General features: G+C 41.6%; 1 protein-coding gene across 7 annotated transcripts in view; it reads left to right on the top strand.

The window, feature by feature from the left end:
• Window positions 1–19,590, top strand: part of ppp1r9a (protein phosphatase 1, regulatory subunit 9A) — a 115,496-nt gene that overhangs the window by 1,914 nt on the left and 93,992 nt on the right. For 2 of the 7 annotated variants that reach the window (XM_046326384.1, XM_046326381.1), the window contains exons 1-2: window positions 1,825–1,999; window positions 4,529–6,114. In XM_046326384.1, coding sequence (XP_046182340.1) covers window positions 4,678–6,114 — 1,437 coding nt within the window. In that variant the 5' untranslated portion in view covers window positions 1,825–1,999; window positions 4,529–4,677. Of the gene's footprint in view, window positions 1–1,824; window positions 2,000–4,528; window positions 6,115–19,590 lie in introns of those variants that run through there. The other 5 variants (XM_046326386.1, XM_046326385.1, XM_046326387.1 and 2 more) reach the window with 3 other exon arrangements.

The raw sequence follows: 19,590 nt of genomic DNA, 5'->3' as shown, positions 1-19,590 counted from the left end.
CTCTCTCTTTTTCTCTCGCTCTGTTCCTTTCTTCCAAAATTATGCGCATGTTAAATTGACCTTGCGTGACCAACATAACCCCTCCATCCCCACCACCCCTCCTTCCACTGTGTAAACCCAGCTGTAAAGAGGGCAGTGAGATGACTGAGAAGTCTATTAAAATCTGTTCTCCCCCCTGTGGAGAGCCAGCAGACAGATGGTCATGCTCAACCTCTCAGCCCCCTTTGCTCTTTGCCTATTCAGCTCAGCTCAGGGTCCTGGTAAGGGAAAGAAGGGTCCATCTGACTCTTAAATCTCCATCTTTCTCCCTTGGAGTGTATTATACAGGGGACAGCTAGGACACACTTTTAATGGTCTTTATAACTGGCATACCTATATTTGGCTGTGATCAATGATGGTGTGTGTGTTATGAATGATGCATTAGTATCTTATACTTTGTGTAAAGGGATTGTTTTATTATGATCTTGATTTTGGTGTGTTCAATGCACAGTGAAGAACAGTATGGCATCTCCTCTTCTCTGCAGAGCCAGGTTGTTTTTCTCTCTCAATTTCCAAGATTATATTTAGGTTGCTTAGCAACGTGTACAGATTTGGGGTGCTAGTGCTTGTGGGTAGATATGGTTATGAAGTGTCATGTACAGTATCGCATAATATACCATAGTCTACTGTATATGAGGATTCCCATTCATTGGCCAGTCGAGGACAAAACAATATATTCAGTGGGGGAAACAGTGTTGGTCAAGAATTTTGCTAAATGAACACATGCCTTCACTCTCTGTCCTGGATTCTCATTTTCTAAACAGACAAGCATTTGATCCTCATGCCAATAAGAAATCTATTTATTCCGCAATGAACTGCATTAAACCTGATCCTCTCCCCTTTCTTCATTGCATCCCCATTCTGAGCATGTCAAGCGAATAGTGTAGTAAAGCATATACTAGTAATAACACTAGTGTGTATTTTTTGTGAGAGTGAAGTGCATGATGTTGTTATTATTAAAATGGCGTCCCCACATTAGAAAATGAATAATGAGAACCTTTCAGACAAAGCTCTCCATTCTTAATCACATGGCCCAGTCAGCCACATGCTGTAGGCTGGCTTTCTTGACCTGATACTTTTATTCAAAAGCAGCATTGTTTTCTTAGATTAATACTGTGTGTATTGTTACATTTGACCCCTTAGGTAGATAGTAGGCTAAGTAGGCTATACGCATAATGGTCCTTAGATTAATGAATATAATATATAAAAATAACTTTAAATGTTTTTCTCAGTTTAACACACACATCTGCATTATCTGTTATATCTACTGTACGTGATAGACTAGCTTTGTCTCGCAACTAGCCATTTAAATTAAACATTTTGACTTTGACTTTTAATGTTACAGATGGAAGCCATTGATGACATAATCTGTGTGAATATCCAACACCAATATAACAACTGATGAAAACATTTACAAATGTATATTTCTTCCCGCGTGGTCTGTGTTGTGCCGGAGCTCGATACAGTAATAAAGCTAGTAAAGTTATTTGTGGTGGTATTTCTGCCAGACTGCAGTTTAGTGGAACCCCCTCCATGCATATTATTGGACCAAACCATTACTGCGATAAGGTTAAACACCTGTCACATGTGTATGCCATTAGCAAAACATCATATTTCCTAAATGTAAAGTATGTTTTCGATACTCGTTGATTAAGATTTATAAGATGTGTTCACCTTAGAAAACACGCAGTTGCGCACCTCTCATTGAGATGGAATATTTAATAGCGTCGACTCACCCAATGTGCATGTCAGCATCACCCATAGCCTGCAATGGCGTTGTCTAGCGATGTGTAGATCACGGCTTGTAGTGTCTCAATAGGGCGACACAATACTGAACTATCGACGGGCTTGAATGGAAATGTCGTATTCGATGGGATTTATAACGAAAGCAGAGTATGTTATGTGATTTTTTACGGGACTATATTTAAGTTGTGGTCATTCATCACTCGAAGCAAATAACGTAAGTCACTCTTGTTGTGCATTGTTGAAAGGGTAGCCTATGTGTGGTAAACAGTTAACTTCTGCTTTTTCTAAATGATCAACAACACTATGCAGTAACGTTTTCCTTGTACATGGGCTAGTGAAATTAAATAATTGATCAGAATATACAGTTCATATGGAGCTGTCAACCACCATGACCTGTGCGGGTGAGGCGCGTCTATCTGTTCGTTGGATGTAGGATAGAGCTCGAGCTGATACAATGTTACACGTTTCAGTTTTATCTTCTGCATCTCGAAGTTGACCATTTATGTGGGACGTTGATGAAATGGCTTGGCGGATAGACTATATATTCTACTGCTGCTTTACGAAAATGTCTATAGTACGTCGATCGTGTTTTTCACAGTAGCAAAGGGGTGCGTTCGCAGAATGTTGCAATTTGTCATTCGTTGATTGGAGTCCTGCTGAACTGGTTGCTACACAAACCACTGCTGGCGGCATCCGATATCTTTTCACTTTGTAACATTGTAACATGTATCTCTGCGGTTGTGTGTCGTGGTTTAATATTCTCCATTTATATCTCAAATTGTAGCCTATGTGGGATTAGCAAATAAGCTATTTGAATCTCACAAACAGGGTAGTGGTATGATGAAAGTACAGTAATAGAATAGTAGGAACACATGAAAACACATTTGATAATGAAATCAAAAGGACATCTTCAAATTACATTAACAGTATGTTATGTAGCCTATACATACTTATGATTGTAAACAAATGGAATCAACAATATTATTTTTTTATCAATTGATTATATCACAGTTATTTGTGGTGTTTAAACAACTCCCCCTTGCATCCTTTCCCTAAAACCATCTTGCCTGCCTGTGTGTTTATGAGTTGAACTGTCCTTCAGACCTGGTATTAATCGTGATGACCATGCAGAATGCTACGGGCCGGGGCAGTGGGTGTGGCAGTAAACTATACTGAACGAATATTTTGGTCCCATGAACTAAAATTAAAGATCCCAGAAAGGTTCTATACTCACATAAAGCTTATTTCTCTCATATTTTTTCCATCCCTGTTAGTGAGCATTTCTCCTTTGCCAAGATAATCCATCCACCTGACAGTTGTGGCATATCAAGAAGCGGAGTAAACAGCATGATCATTACACCCTTGTGTTGGGGACAATGAAAGGCCGCTCTAAAATGTATAGTTTTGTCACACAACACAATGCCACAGATGTCTCAAGTTTTGCGGGAGAGTGCAATTTTTTAAATATTTTTTATTTTTCCTTTATTTAACCACATATTCTTATTTTCAATGACGGCCTGGGAACAGTGGGTTAACTGCCTGTTCAGGGGCAGAATGACAGATTTGTACCTTGTCAGCTCGGGGGTTTGAACTCGCAACCTTCCAGTTACTAGTCCAACGCTCCAACCACTAGGCTACGCTGCCACTTGGCATGCTGACTGAAGGAATATCCACCAGATCAGATGCCAGAAAATGAAATGTTAATTTCTCTACCATAAGCCACCTCCAACGTCATTTTAGAGTATTTTGCATGACGTCCAACCGGCTTTATAACCACAGGCCACGTATAACCACGCCAGCCAAGGAACTCCAAATCCGGCTTCTTCACCTACCAGACAGCTAATGAAACGGAGGAGTATTTCTGTCTGTAATAAAGCCCCTTTGTGGGGAAAAAATATTCTGATTGGCTGGGCCTGGATCCCAAGTGGGTGTGTCTAGCTCCCAAGTGGGTGGGCCTATGCCCTCCCAGGCCACATCTATTCATGTAAATGTATTGAACATAGTTCAAGATGTTTAATGTTTAGTCTCTAATTAAGCAATAAGGCCTGAGGAGTGTGGTATATTGCCAATATACCATGGCTAAGGGGTGTTCTTACGCATGACACAACGCAGAGTGCCTGGATACAGGCCTTAGCCATGCATGGTATATTGACCATATACCACACACCCCCGAGATGCCTTATTGCTGTTTTATAAACTTGAAACACCCGGTTTATAACTGCAAATACCTTTTTACATTCAGTGCACGTCTTGTGCTAAGCGTTGTCTGTGATTACCTTGCACTTTCACTTCAGATTCATAGAAATTATGTTGTTCGTGACATTTTCGAAAGCTGAGTTTGCAATGGATCTCCCCATCATGCTGTAGTGTAAAACCTCACGATTTTTAAATGTATTTTTTAAATATATTTTTTAATTAATGTTTATTTAACTAGGCAAGTCAAATTCTTATTTACAATGACGACCTACCAAAAGGCAAAAAGCACATACCATTGTACAAACAATATTGGGCACACACAACAGCACAAAGGGCAAGAAGGTAGAGACAACAATACAACTGTCAGTAAGTGTCCATGATTGAGTCTTTGAATGAAGAGATGGAGATAAAACTGTCCAGTTTGACAGTATTTTTCAGGATGTCCCAGTCGCTAGCTGCTGCGAACTGACAAGTGAAGCGACCTCTTGACAATGACAGGTTGTTTGGTATCTCTTGTATCTAACAGGCATCTCCTTATCTCTCCCAGGTGTCCATTGCCCCAAATGAAGTGTGAAATCAAATCACAGTGATAATCACACAGGCAGGGCACTCGCTGGACGCTACAGTAATATATGTGAGATGAAGGCCCAGCGATGCTGCTGAGATCCCCTCCGCCTCCTCGCCTCTGACGCCACTATGCTGAAGACGGAGGCCTCGGGGGAGAGGACCACTCTCCGGAGCGCCTCCCCTCACCGCAACGCCTATAGGACAGAGTTCCAGGCCCTGAAGAAGGCTTTCGACCAGCCGCCCCGACAGGACAGCAAGGAGCCCCAGCTCAAGGACCCTGAGCGGGTCACCCAGCGTCGAGGACGACAGTATGGCGCACACGTCAGCCGCATCAAGGACATGTTCATGCAGATGCAGGGCACAGAGAGCACCGTCGCCGCCACCAGGCGGGAAGACCCATCGCCTCAGAAGATAACCAAGCCCACCAACTTCATCAACAATGAGGACGGCTCGGTCATCAAGCTGACGCAGCACCCTACAGCAGACCGAACCAGTGCAGGGTCAAAGGTCATAGAGACCAGGAGGCTGTTTGAGCAGCAGTCGCGCGACGCCTCCCAGTCACCCGTCTACTCCTACGGTCGGGAGAAGAGGGGTTCTTATGAGCACCTGGACGACTGGCGAGGGGCACGCTCCAACAGGGGCAGTACAGACTCCCTGGACTCGCTGTGTTCCAGAACGGAAGCCCAGTCACCCACAGTCAGCCAGCTGAGCGCTGTGTTTGAGAACGTCGACCAACAGGGAGGGGGAGGAGGGGGCGAGGGTCCGTTCCGGCGAGGCTACCGAGGCCGGGCACTATACTCCCCTGACAATTCCCACCGGCACAGCGACGTCAGCGAAGACGACTCGCGCCAGTCCCCGGTGCCTGGCGGAGGGTGCAGGATCCGCGTGGGGGGAAAATTCCCCACATCCTCGTCCTCAGAGGACCTCCTCAGCCCCAGCCCGCTGTCAGAGGCAGTGGAGCTAAAACCCGTCCCGCAGCAGGAGGAGCCCCAGGAGAGAGAGGAGACAGCAGGGGAGTTAGGACAGAGGGACAGAGAGAGACATCCCATAAGGGCCACCACCAACGGAGGCAAGGTGAACGGATCGTGTGATGAGAAACAGGTGGAGGAAACCGAAACCTTCAGAGAGACGGAGGAAGTCTGCATGGACTCAAGGCTCACGACTGACACCATTGTCAGGGACAAGACTTCTGAGGACACCCTGGATACCCCAGCCACCCCAGCCACCCCAGCCAAGGATGAAGCACAAGAGGAGGCAGAGGCCCTTGGGGAGGAGGTGGAGATGGAGAAGGACTCCTCCAGGCCCAGGGTTTCTCCAGAGGACCAGGCAGAAGTGCCCAATGAGGAATACAGTGGGAACGAAAGGGTGATTTTTAACACGGACGGGGACGCGTGCTACCAGGGCTGGGGGGAGAGCTGTACTGACCCTGACGATGACCTTTATGGTGACGATGATGTCATCTATGACCCTGGGAATGATCTTACTGAGATCCCTGGTCTACCAGAAGAAGAGAAGGAGGATATCCCTCAGAAGAGGAAACTACGCTTCAGTACCAAACCCATGATGGTAAGTCCCTTGTCAACTGAACTTAACCAATAAGAAACACTTGTTATGGTTTTACGTTGAAAAATATTTTGCTAAGATGTACCCTGATGAATGGGTCCCTAGTCTCCAGGTGTGAGATGGTGTGGATTGGGTAACATTGTGAGGTGCTCATCCTACTGAGTCACGTTCAGTGAGAGATGAGGGGTGGCAGGTAGCCTAGCGGTTAAGAACGTTCAGCCAAAAATATTACGTTTCTGAGAATATCAAACAGTACAATTCCTGGGCAGATATTATATTAACGAATAAAGCATGTGTGTATGTTTTTGGAATGTTTGCGTTACATTTATCAATAGCAGGTGAGATGAATTCAGCCGATTATTCATAATATCTCAAACGCTTTATGTTATTGCAGTTCTGTTTTCAAAGGATTATGTCTTGTTTATAATTGGTGCGTCTCGAATCAAATTGCTACAGTTACTTTATTTGCTTGCTCTTGGGGATCTGCTGACTCTGCGGTAAACAATGACTTCCTTGCATGTGTTATTGCAACTGATATGAACATAAACAATGATCAATAGCTTGGGCTAGTGCGCGTGTGCATGCGTGTCTATGTGTGTTTGAAGGGAGTGTGTGTGGAATTAGAGCTAACACAAACACTCCACAGGTTGGGTTCGATCCCATTAACATGCTGTAACAGAGCAGAACAATTACCCCAGTTCTTACACAGGACATGTTGGATTGCTAGAGCAGCCAACACACATACACACGCACGCATGCATGCACACACACATACATACATATATGCTGAAAATGCACACACACACATATACACATACACACGTGCTGTGGCTTTTCCATTATAGAACAGGATAGGGTCAGTAAAGGTTAACTTTTCCATGTGAAGTTTATCATATTCTTAGAATTCCCCAATCAGATCAGATCCCTATGCTACGCTCAATCTGAATTCTCAGATAAGCCAGCTAATTATAAGCCTGATATATAGGTCTGCCAGCCGTGCTACCCAATGACATTTTGCAATGTATTATAATAATGCAAACGAACCATAACCTGCCATCACAATATGAAACATTTACTGAATATTGTGTTAAAAGTCCAAACGTTTGGTCCCACTTCTCCTATTCATATAGTCTATAGAATAGCAGGGCTTCCTAGCAATTAAGAGGTTATTGTCCCAAGACAGCTTTTATGAACTCAGAATGCTCTCCTGTCCCTTTTTAGGTTGGGTTATCTGTAGGTGTGTGTGAGCGTACAGTTGAAATGCTTAGCAGCTCCAGGCAGCTGTTTTCCCACAGAAGGTCTTGGCTGTTTGCAGTGTTTTTTCCCCCTTCTCTCGCTCCTCTGGGCACATTGCAAACAAACAGCGTTCTGTCTTTTGTTCCAACTTGTGAAAGAGACGGAGATATTTGTCCCTGAGCTTGGGCCTTCACTGGGGCTGACCCCGCACGAGACTGGCTTGACCCTTGAACAACATTGAAAAGAAAACATGTAGTCAGTTAGTCTTGCTTAACGTTTTTGTTTTGTAATATGTCTTAGTGCCTCTCAAAGCGGATAAATCTATTTTGACATCCCGGCTTCTGAATCTAGAAATCTTATTGGAGGCTGCTGCCTGCACATGTGGAAAGCGGGTACATAAAGCTTGTGGCAACCGGCGATATAAACACACTTTGTTTATTAGTTTCTGCATTGATGCACACAGATGCCTGTAAGATCAGTTTATGCCGCTATACTGCTCTATACAAACAGAATGCTTGATTAACTAGATTTTTATTGTATATATTTAGGCACCAGATGAGATGTTTTCCTCTCACTACTTACAGTATGATCTCCTACACACACTCTACTTTAAGAGAGTGTCCCAGTGTGGAGGTACTCTACTGGGCTGGTCTGAGGCAGCCACTTTTCCTGGAGGGTCTGAGTCTGACACATACCGATGTAGGATCTTCATTTAGTCACCCTGTTACAGGAGAACTTTCCTGCAATGGAGGACATTTTCAATTTGTAGTGTATTTGATGTTTAAAAAAGCTTCTGAAGTTTGTAATTTCCACTTTGATGTTTCAGACCTGATTTTCCTTGATGAAAAATTTATAGAAAAGTCAATTAATTATAATCCAAATAATATTTTACATGTCCTGTTGCAAACTGGCTCAAATTAAGATCCTACATATGTATGGCCACACCCACATCCAGTGGTATGGCCACACCCACATCCATGCTGGTTGGCTACAGGTACATGCTGCTTTCTGCAGTACACTGACTGCTCTCTACAGCAGCTATCAAGTTCTGAAGTTACAGATCATATCATATAGGAATGGTGACTCCAGAACATAATAAATGGGATGCTTTAGGATACTTTGATATGTGTAGCTCACTATTTATCTTTTCCGTGGAATAGCAGAAAACATACGCAGAGATCTACAGGACATTATCTACTGTACACTATCTACAGTATCTACAGTACAGTATCTACAGAATATACTGCATCTACTGTACAATATCTACAGTATCTACAGTACAGTGCCTACAGTACAGTATCTACCATATCTACCGTATCTACAGTACAGTATCTACAGTACAGTATCTACAGTATAGTGTCTACAGTATCTACAGTATCTACAGTACATTATCTACTGTACAGTATCTACAGTACAGTATCTACAGTATATACTGCATCTACTGTACAATATCTACAGTATATACAGTACAGTGCCCACAGTACAGTATCTACCGTATCTACAGTATATACAGTACAGTATCTAGAGTACAGAATCTACAGTATCTACAGTAAAGTGTCTACGGTATACAGTATTTTCAGTACAGTGTCTACAGTGCAGTATCTACCATATGTACAGTATTTACAGTATCTACCGTATCTACAGTATCTACTGTATCTACAGTATTTACAGTATCTACCGTATCTACAGTATTTACAGTATCTACAGTATATACTGTCTCTACAGTATTTACAGTATCTACAGTAGCTACTGTATCTACAGTGTTTACAGTATCTACAGTATCTACAGTACAATATCTACAGTATCTATAGTATCTACAGTGTCTACAGTATCTACCGTATCTACAGTATTTACAGTATCTACAGTATCTACAGTATCTACTGTATCTACAGTATTTACAGTATCTACAGTATTTACAGTATCTATAGTATCTACTTTATCTACAGTATTTACAGTATTTACAGTATCTACAGTATCTACAGTACAATATCTACAGTATCTATAGTATCTACAGTGTCTACAGTATCTACAGTACAATATCTACATTATCTGTAGTATCTACAGTGTCTGCAGTACAATATCTACAGTATCTACAGTACAATAACTACAATCTGTAGTATCTACAGTGTCTACAGTACAGTATCAACAGTATCTATAGTACATTATCTACAGTATATACAGTATAGTATCTACAGTGTCTACAGTATCTACAGTATTTTCAGTACAGTATCCACAGTATCTACAGTATCTACAGTACATTATCTAGAGTGTCTGCAGTATCTACAGTACAGTATCTACAGTGTCTACTGTACAGTATCTACAGTATCTACAGTACAGTGCCTACAGTACAGTATCTACAGTGTCTACAGTACAGTATCTTCAGTGTCTACAGTACAGTATCTACAGTACAGTGCCTACATTACAGTATCTACATTACAGTATCTACAGTACAGTATCTACAGTATCTACAGTATCTACAGTACAGTATCTACAGTGTCTACAGTACAGTATCTACAGTACAGTGCCTACATTACAGTATCTACATTACAGTATCTACAGTACAGTATCTACAGTATCTACATGTAACAGATGTGAAATGGCTAGCTTAGTTAGCGGTGTGCGCTAAATAGCGTTTCAATCGGTTACGTCACTTGCTCTGAGACCTTGAAGTAGTAGTTCCCCTTGCTCTGCAAGGGCCGCGGCTTTTGTGGAGCGATGGGTAACGATGCTTCGTGGGTGACTGTTGTTGATGTGTGCAGAAGGTCCCTGGTTCGCGCCCGGGTATGGGCGAGGGGACGGATGTAAAGTTATTCTGTTACATTGATGCTGTTGACCCGGATTACTGGTTGCTGCGGAAAAAGGAGGAAGGTCAAAAGGGGGGTGAGTGTAATGGATGTGAAACGGCTAGCTTAGTTAGCGGTGTGCGCTAAATAGCGTTTCAATCGGTTACATCACTTGCTCTGAGACCTTGAAGTAGTAGTTCCCCTTGCTCTGCAAGGGCCGCGGCTTTTGTGGAGCGATGGGTAACGATGCTTCGAGGGTGACTGTTGTCGATGTGTGCAGAGGGTCCCTGGTTCGCGCCCGGGTATGGGCGAGGGGACGGACGTGAAGTTATTCTGTTTACAGTATACAGGGTCTACTAGATGTCGACCGATTATGACTTTTCAACGCTGATACCGATACCAATTATTGGAGGACCAAAAAAGTCGTTACCGATTAATTGGCAGATTTTTAAAAATGTATTTGTAATAATGACAATTACAACAACACTGAATGAACACTTATTTTAACTTAATATAATACATCAATAAAATCAATTTAGCCTCAAGTAAATAATGAAACATGTTCAATTTGGTTTAAATAATGCAAAAACAAAGTGTTGGAGAAGAAAGTGAAAGTGCAATATGTGCCATGTAAGAAAGCTAACGTTTAAGTTCCTTTCTCAGAACATGAGAACATATGAAAGCTGGTGGTTCCTTTTAACATGAGTCTTCAATATTCCCAGGTAAGAAGTTTTAGGTTGTAGTTATTATAGGAATTATAGGACTATTTCCCTCTATACCATTTGTATTTCATTAACCTTTGACTATTGGATATTCTTATAGGCACTGTAGTATTGCCAGTGTAACAGTATAGCTTCCGTCCCTCTCCTCGCTCTTCCCTGGGCTCGAACCAGCAACACAATGACAACAGCCACAATCGAAGCAGCATTACCAATGCAGAGCAAGGGAAACAACCACCCCAAGGCTCAGAGCGAGTGACGTTTGAAACGCTATTAGCGCGCACTAACTAGCTAGCCATTTCACTTCGGTTACACGAGCCTCATCTCCAGAGTTGATAGGTTTGAAGTCATAAACAGTGCAATGCTTGACACACAACGAGGGCTGCTGGAAAAATGCACAAAAGTGCTGTTAGAATGAATATTTACGCTCCTGCTTCTTCCTACCACCGCTCAGTCAGATACTTGTATACTTGTATGCTCAGTCTGATTATATGCAACGCAGGACACGCTAGATAATATCTAGTAATATCATCAACCATGTGTAGTTAACTAGTGATTATGATTGATTGTTTTTTATATGATAAGTTTAATGCTAGCTAGCAACTTACCTTGGCTTACTGCATTCGCCTAACAGGCAGTCAGTCTCCTTGTGGAGTGCAACGAGAGAGAGGCAGGTCATTTTTGCATTGGACTAGTTAACTGTAAGGTTGCAAGAATGGATCCCCCGAGCTGACAAGGTGAGAATCCTAATTAATCGGCCATTGCGATTAATCGGTCGACCTCTAGTGTCTACAGTATCTACAGTGTCTACAGTACAGTATCTACAGTACAGTATCTACAGTATCTACAGTATCTACAGTACAGTATCTACAGTATCTACAGTGTCTACAGTACAGTATCTACAGTACAGTATCTACAGTATCTACAGTGTCTACTGTATCTACAGTACAAAATCTACAGTACAGTATCTACAGTGTCTACAGTACAGTATCTACAGTACAGTATCTACAGTATCTACAGTGTCTACTGTATCTACAGTACAAAATCTACAGTACAGTATCTACAGTGTCTACAGTACAGTATCTACAGTGTCTACTGTATCTACAGTACAGTATTTCAAGTATCTACAGTATCTACAGTATCTACAGTGTACAGTGTGTACAGTACAGTAGCTACAGTATCTACAGTGTCTACAGTACAGTATCTACAGTATCAACTGTACAGTATCTACAGTATCTATAGAGTCTACAGTACAGTATCTACAGTACAGTATCTACGGTGTCTACAGTATCTACAGTGTCTGCAGTACAGTATCTACAGTATCTACAGTGTCTGCAGTACAATATCTACAGTATCTACAGTATCTACAGTGCCATATCTACAGTGTCTACAGTACAGTATTTACAGTACAGTATCTTCAGTACAGTATCTACAGTGTCTACAGTATAGTATCTACAGTGTCTACAGTGTCTACAGTATCTTCAGTACAGTATCTACAGTATCTACAGTATCTACAGTATAGTATCTACAGTACAAAATCTACAGTACAGTATCTACAGTGTCTACAGTACAGTATTTAAAGTATCTACAGTATCTACAGTATCTACAGTGTCTACAGTACAGTAGCTACAGTATCTACAGTACAGTATCTACAGTATCTACAGTACAGTATCTACAGTGTCTACAGTACAGTATCTACAGTATCAACTGTACAGTATCTACAGTATCTATAGTGTCTACAGTACAGTATTTACAGTACAGTATCTACAGTATCTACAGTGTCTACAGTATAGTATCTACAGTGTCTACAGTGTCTACAGTATCTTCAGTACAGTATCTACAGTATAGTATCTACAGTGTCTACAGTATAGACAGTACAGTATCTACAGGACAGTACCTACAGTATCTACAGTGTCCATATCTACAGTGTCTACAGTACAGTATCTTACAGTACAGTGTCTACAGTGTCTACAGTATCTACAGTATAGTATCTACAGTGTCTACAGTGTCTACAGTATCTTCAGTACAGTGTCTACAGTATAGTATCTACAGTGTCTACAGTATCTACAGTATCTTCAGTACAGTATCTACAGTATAGTATCTACAGAGTCTACAGTGTCAGTACAGTACAGTATCTACAGCACAGTATCTACAGTGTCTACAGTATCTACAGTGTCTGCACTACAGTATCTACAGTATCTACAGTGTCTGCAGTACAATATCTACAGTGTCTACAGTATAGACAGTACAGTATCTACAGGACAGTACCTACAGTATCTACAGTGCCATATCTACAGTGTCTACAGTACAGTATTTACAGTACAGTGTCTACAGTAGCTACAGTATAGTATCTACAGTGTCTACAGTGTCTACAGTATCTTCAGTACAGTGTCTACAGTATAGTATCTACAGTGTCTACAGTGTCTACAGTATCTTCAGTACAGTATCTACAGTATAGTATCTACAGTGTCTACAGTACAGTAGCTACAGTATCTACAGTACAGTATCTACAGTACAGTATCTACAGTATCTACAGTGTCTACAGTATAGTATCTACAGTGTCTACAGTGTATACAGTATCTTCAGTACAGTATCTACAGTATAGTATCTACAGTGTCTACAGTACAATATCTACAGTGGCTATGGTGTCTACAGTACAGTATCTACAGTATCTACAGTGTCTACAGTACAATATCTACAGTACAGTATCTACAGTACAGTATCTACAGTATCTACAGTATCTACAGTACAATATCTACAGTACAGTATCTACAGTATCTACAGTACAATATCTACAGTATCTACAGTACAGTATCTACAGTATCTACAGTATCTACAGTATCTACAGTACAGTATCTACAGTATCTACAGTACAGTATCTACAGTATCTACAGTATCTAAAGTATCTACAGTATCTACAGTATCTACAGTACAGTATCTACAGTATCTACCATACAGTATCTACAGTATCTACAGTACTGTATCTACAGTATCTACAGTACAGTATCTACAGTATCTACAGTATCTACAGTATCTACAGTACTGTATCTACAGTATCTACAGTACAGTATCTACAGTATCTACAGTATCTACAGTTGTCACGGTTTTCTTCCTCCTCTTCCTCTGAAGAGGTGAAATACGCAGCGTGGTAAGTGTCCATGGTTTTAAAAGGAAAACTCAAACATGAACAAACTACAAAACAATAAATGTGAAAACCATAACAGTCCTAACTGGTGCATAAAACACAAACACAGGAAACAATCACCCACAAAATACCCAAAGAATATGACTGCCTAAATATGGTTCCCAATCAGAGACAACGATAAACACCTGCCTCTGATTGAGAACCAATCCAGGCAACCATAGACTTACCTAGACACCTAAACTGAACACAACCCCATAAATCTACAAAAAAAACCTAGACAAGACAAAACACATAAATCACCCATATCACACCCTGGCCTAACCAAAATAATAAAGAAAACAAAGATAAGTAAGACCAGGGCGTGACAACAGTACAGTATCTACAGTATAGTATCTACAGTACAGTGTCTATATTACAGTGTGCCTTTGCAGCAAGGGTTTTTCAACGTTATCCTTAGCAGCTGTCTATTCTGATCTAAAGTTCATTTACTCTTGTTCAGGATAAGAGAGCCCGGTGTAAACCCGGTTGATCATACTCACTCTTGTGCAGGACACTGGGGATGGAGACTGAAGATCTCCCTCCATACCTTCATAGTCCCTTTCTTACTCTGATTCCTTCCCTGTAACTGTCCCCCCTTTTCCTCCTCGTCCTCCCCACTTCTACTTGAATGGCGTTTAAAGCAGCTGTAATGAAACGTTTGCGTCTACTTTTGAAAAGTAGTTTTTGTCTCAGCTCTGACATCTTGATTTCCTCATGGATTGAAGCACATGTGAAGGACTGACTGGTAGGCAGTGAGGCGTTAGTGAATGAACATTGAAGTGATAATTGCACCCTCTCTGTGCTGCACTCTGTCATTACATCAAAGAGGCTAGCGTTTTGTTCGTTAGTGTTTTCTGCTCATCGTTTAGGCTACCGTAATCAATCCCAGAAGAACCAAAGCCATATTAAATCAATGTGTAGAGGAGGAGGCCTACTCTATTCTAAGTGAGAGGGGATGAATTCATTGCACAGTCAGCGTTACGACAGTTTGATGTTTTACTCTGTCTTTGTTTTCATTTGACTCGGGACCACACATAGGTCAAATGTTGCTTTGGATAAAAGTGTCTGCTCTAATGGCATATATATTATATTATATTATATATTATATAAGGTTGGGATTGTCTAGCTGTGGTCCAGGGCGTTCGTGCAAGTTTCTCTACAAACGTAGAGGCAACTCGTTGTGATCATCGCACGATAGGACCAGAGCTAGGAATGTCCGGTTGGTGCAAATGCTTAGTCAATCTGTCTCTGTTGGCTTTACTGCCTGGAGGGGGAGGTGATTAACGAAGTGGTATTGTATTACATTAATGTTGTATTGAATGATATTATAAATCGGAATTTGAATTGAGCTCCCCATATTGGAGAATAGAGTTCACCAGTTTAGTCATGGTTGCGTCCCAAATGGTATCTTATTCCCTATGTAGTGCACTACTTTTGACCAGAACACTATGGCTCAGAAATAAAAGAAGTGCACTAAATAGGGAATAGGGTGACATTTGGGATGCACATGCTATTTTTGCTAGGCCTGATATGACCTCTTCATAGATTATCCCCCAGGCATAGAGGTGGTCTGTGCAAAGCATCATCCACACTATTACTGCAGTATGTACCACACCAAACACTGTTACTGCGGTATGTACCACACCAAACACTACTACTGCAGTATGTACCACACCAAACACTATTACTGCAGTATGTACCTCACCAAACACTAGTACTGCAGTATGTACCACACCAAACACTACTACTGCAGTATGTACCACACCAAACACTATTACTGCAGTATGTACCTCACCAAACACTATTACTGCAATATGTACCACACCAAACACTAGTACTGCAGTATGTACCTCACCAAACACTATTACTGCAGTATGTACCTCACCAAACACTATTACTGCAGTATGTACCTCACCAAACACTATTACTGCAGTATGTACCTCACCAAACACTATTACTGCAGTATGTACCACACCAAACACTAGTACTGCAGTATGTACCTCACCAAACACTATTACTGCAGTATGTACTGCAGTATGTACCTCACCAAACACTATTACTGCAGTATGTACCGCACCAAACACTATTACTGCAGTATGTACCTCACCAAACACTAGTACTGCAGTATGTACCTCACCAAACACTAGTACGGCAGTATGTACCACACCAAACACTGTTACTGCGGTATGTACCACACCAAACACTACTACTGCAGTATGTACCACACCAAACACTATTACTGCAGTATGTACCTCACCAAACACTAGTACTGCAATATGTACCACACCAAACACTACTACTGCAGTATGTACCACACCAAACACTATTACTGCAGTATGTACCTCACCAAACACTATTACTGCAGTATGTACCTCACCAAACACTAGTACTGCAGTATGTACCTCACCAAACACTATTACTGCAGTATGTACCTCACCAAACACTATTACTGCAGTATGTACACTATTACTGCACTCAAACACTAGTACTGCAGTATGTACCTCACCAAACACTATTACTGCAGTATGTACCTCACCAAACACTATTACTGCAGTATGTACCTCACCAAACACTATTACTGCAGTATGTACCTCACCAAACACTATTACTGCAGTATGTACCTCACCAAACACTATTACTGCAGTATGTACCTCACCAAACACTATTACTGCAGTATGTACCTCACCAAACACTATTACTGCAGTATGTCACCAAACACTATTACTGCAGTATGTACAAACACACACCAAACACTACTATTACTGCAGTATGTACCTCACCAAACACTATTACTGCAGTATGTACCTCACCAAACACTAGTACTGCAGTATGTACCACACCAAACACTACTACTGCAGTATGTACCACACCAAACACTATTACTGCAGTATGTACCTCACCAAACACTATTACTGCAGTATGTACCTCACCAAACACTATTACTGCAGTATATACCACAACAAACACTATTATTGCAGTATGTACCACATCAAACACTATTACTGCAGTATGTACCTCACCAAACACTATTACTGCAGTATGTACCTCACCAAACACTATTACTGCAGTATGTACCACATCAAACACTATTACTGCAGTGTTTTCACCTCAGAGTAACAACTTAGCAGTGGTGTAAAGTATTTAAGTACAAATACTTTAAAGTACTACTTAAGTCGTTTTTTGGGGTATCTGTACTTTATTTTGCTATTTATATTTTTGACAACATTTACTTTTACTTCACTACATTCCTAAAGAAAATAATTTACTTTTTACTCCATACATTTTCCCTGACACCCAAAATTATTTGTTACATTTTGAATGCTGAGCAGGACAGGAAAATGGTCCAAGTCAAGCACTTATCAAGAGAAAATCCCTGGTCATCCCTACTGCCTCTGACCTGGCAGACTCATTAAACACACATGTTTTGTTTGTAAATGATGTCTGAGTGTTGAAGAAGCCCCTTGCTATCCGTCAATAAAAAGGAAAAGAAACGTGTGCTGTCTGTTTTCTTTATTAGAAATGATTTCTACTTTTACTTTTGATATTAAAGTACATTTTAGCAATTCCATTTACTTTTGATACTTAAGTATATTTAAAACCAAATACTTTTGCACTTTTACTCAAGTAGTGTTTTACTTTAAATTTTATATTAAGGTATCTTTACTTTTACTCAAGTATGACAATTGAGTTATTTTTCCACCACTGCAATTTCGTTTTTTTTGTTTTTTTTTTTACCTCAGAGGAAGATAGCCAGACAATTGAAATTGGACAGAAAGCGGGTCTTTCTGTGTGTATGTAATATAATAATAATATATGCCATTTAGCAGACGCTTTTATCCAAAGCGACTTACAGTCATGTGTGCATACATTCTACGTATGGGTGGTCCCGGGATTGAACCCACTACCCTGTTACAAGCGCCATGCTGCTACAGAGGACTATGTGTGTGTGTGTGTGTGTGTGTGTGTGTGTGTGTGTGTGTGTGTGTGTGTGTGTGTGTGTGTGTGTGTGTGTGTGTGTGTGTGTGTGTGTGTGTGTGTGTGTGTGTGTGTGTGTGTGTGTGTGTGTGTGTGTGTGTGTGTGTGTGTGTGCGTTGTTACTTTTCTTCAATTCTATCTGAAGTTGACATCTCAGAGAGACGGCAGTACATTAAGACATCTATTTCCTTCAGAGCCATCTGGTATGTGGTGAGGAGCTGGGAGGACAGAGATGGACCCAGTGATGCTTGAACAACAGACTAAATGCCATCCCACATTCTCCTGCTCCCTCTAAAGACCTCGCACACTTTTACACATGCAGACTTCTCAGTAGGAGAGCTCATTTAGGTTGCCTGTGTTAACGACGACCTTGGCTTGAGGCTTGGATGGAGAGACACCACAGTGAAATGTACTGTCTGCATTTTGAGTCTTACAACCTCGTATTTGTTCTCTCTCGACATGATTGGAGCTTCAACATCTGTCTGAGTCACTGACATTATGATCTTAAAATGGCACCTTTGATGTTGGACTGGAATGAGATGGCTGTAGCCAGCCTAAACCTTAACGGAAAGGATTAGGTCCTCTAGAATGGCTACAGATCTGTTTGTGCTTTAGCCAACCATTTAGACTATCAGAGATAGTCAGAGGATTAATCGGCGAAAGCACATCTGGACCAGGCTATAGGAATGGTCCTCAGGTTCCGGAAGAGGCTGATATTTAGTGGGAGAGAGACAGAGGATTTGATTTGTAGACGATTTAGAGGTTGCCTCCCCTTCTTTTTGATAGTGGTTATGTGTAAACAAAACCATCCCATACAGGTCTCTGACAGTATGTGGCTCAGTCGATGATGATTAGCTTTCACTGAACTTCTCTCTTCAGTCAAACTCTCATATTATTCACAAAAACTCCTCCACCTCTCACTCTCTCTCTCTCTCTCTCTCTCTCTCTCTCTCTCTCTCTCTCTCTCTCTCTCTCTCTCTCTCTCTCTCTCTCTCTCTCTCTCTCTCTCTCTCTCTCTCTCTCTCTCTCTCTCTCTCTCTCTCTCTCCCCCTCTCTCCCTATGTTTACTCCTTCATCTCTCTCCCCCTCTCTCTCTCCCCCTCTCTCCCTATGTTTACTCCCTTCATCTCTCTCCCCTCTCTCTCTCTCTATGTCTACTCCCTCCATCTCTCTCTCTCTCTCCCCCTCTCTCTCTATGTCTACTCCCTCCATCTCTCTCCCCCTCTCTCTCTCTATGTCTACTCCCTCCATCTCCCTCTCTCTCTCTCTCTCTCTCTCTCTCTCTCTCTCTCTCTCTCTCTCTCTCTCTCTCTCTCTCTCTCTCTCTCTCTCTCTCTCTCTCTCTCTCTCTCTATGTCTACTCCCTCCATCTCTCTCCCCCTCTCTCTCTCTCTCTATGTTTACTCCCTCCATCTCTCTTCCCCTCTCTCTCTATGTTTACTCCCTCCATCTCTCTCCCCCTCTCTCTCTATGTCTACTCCCTCCATCTCTCTCTCTCCCCCCCTCTCTCTATGTTGACTCCCTCCATCTCTCTCCCTCTCTCTCTCTCTCTCTATGTTTACTCCCTCCATCTCTCTCTCTC

This window comes from Oncorhynchus gorbuscha, linkage group LG24, assembly GCF_021184085.1.
Source record: "Oncorhynchus gorbuscha isolate QuinsamMale2020 ecotype Even-year linkage group LG24, OgorEven_v1.0, whole genome shotgun sequence".
In the NCBI taxonomy this organism is placed as follows: Eukaryota; Metazoa; Chordata; class Actinopteri; order Salmoniformes; family Salmonidae; genus Oncorhynchus; species Oncorhynchus gorbuscha.
The sequence above is the reverse complement of the archived record's forward strand: the minus strand, read 5'-3'. Positions and strand labels throughout refer to the sequence as shown.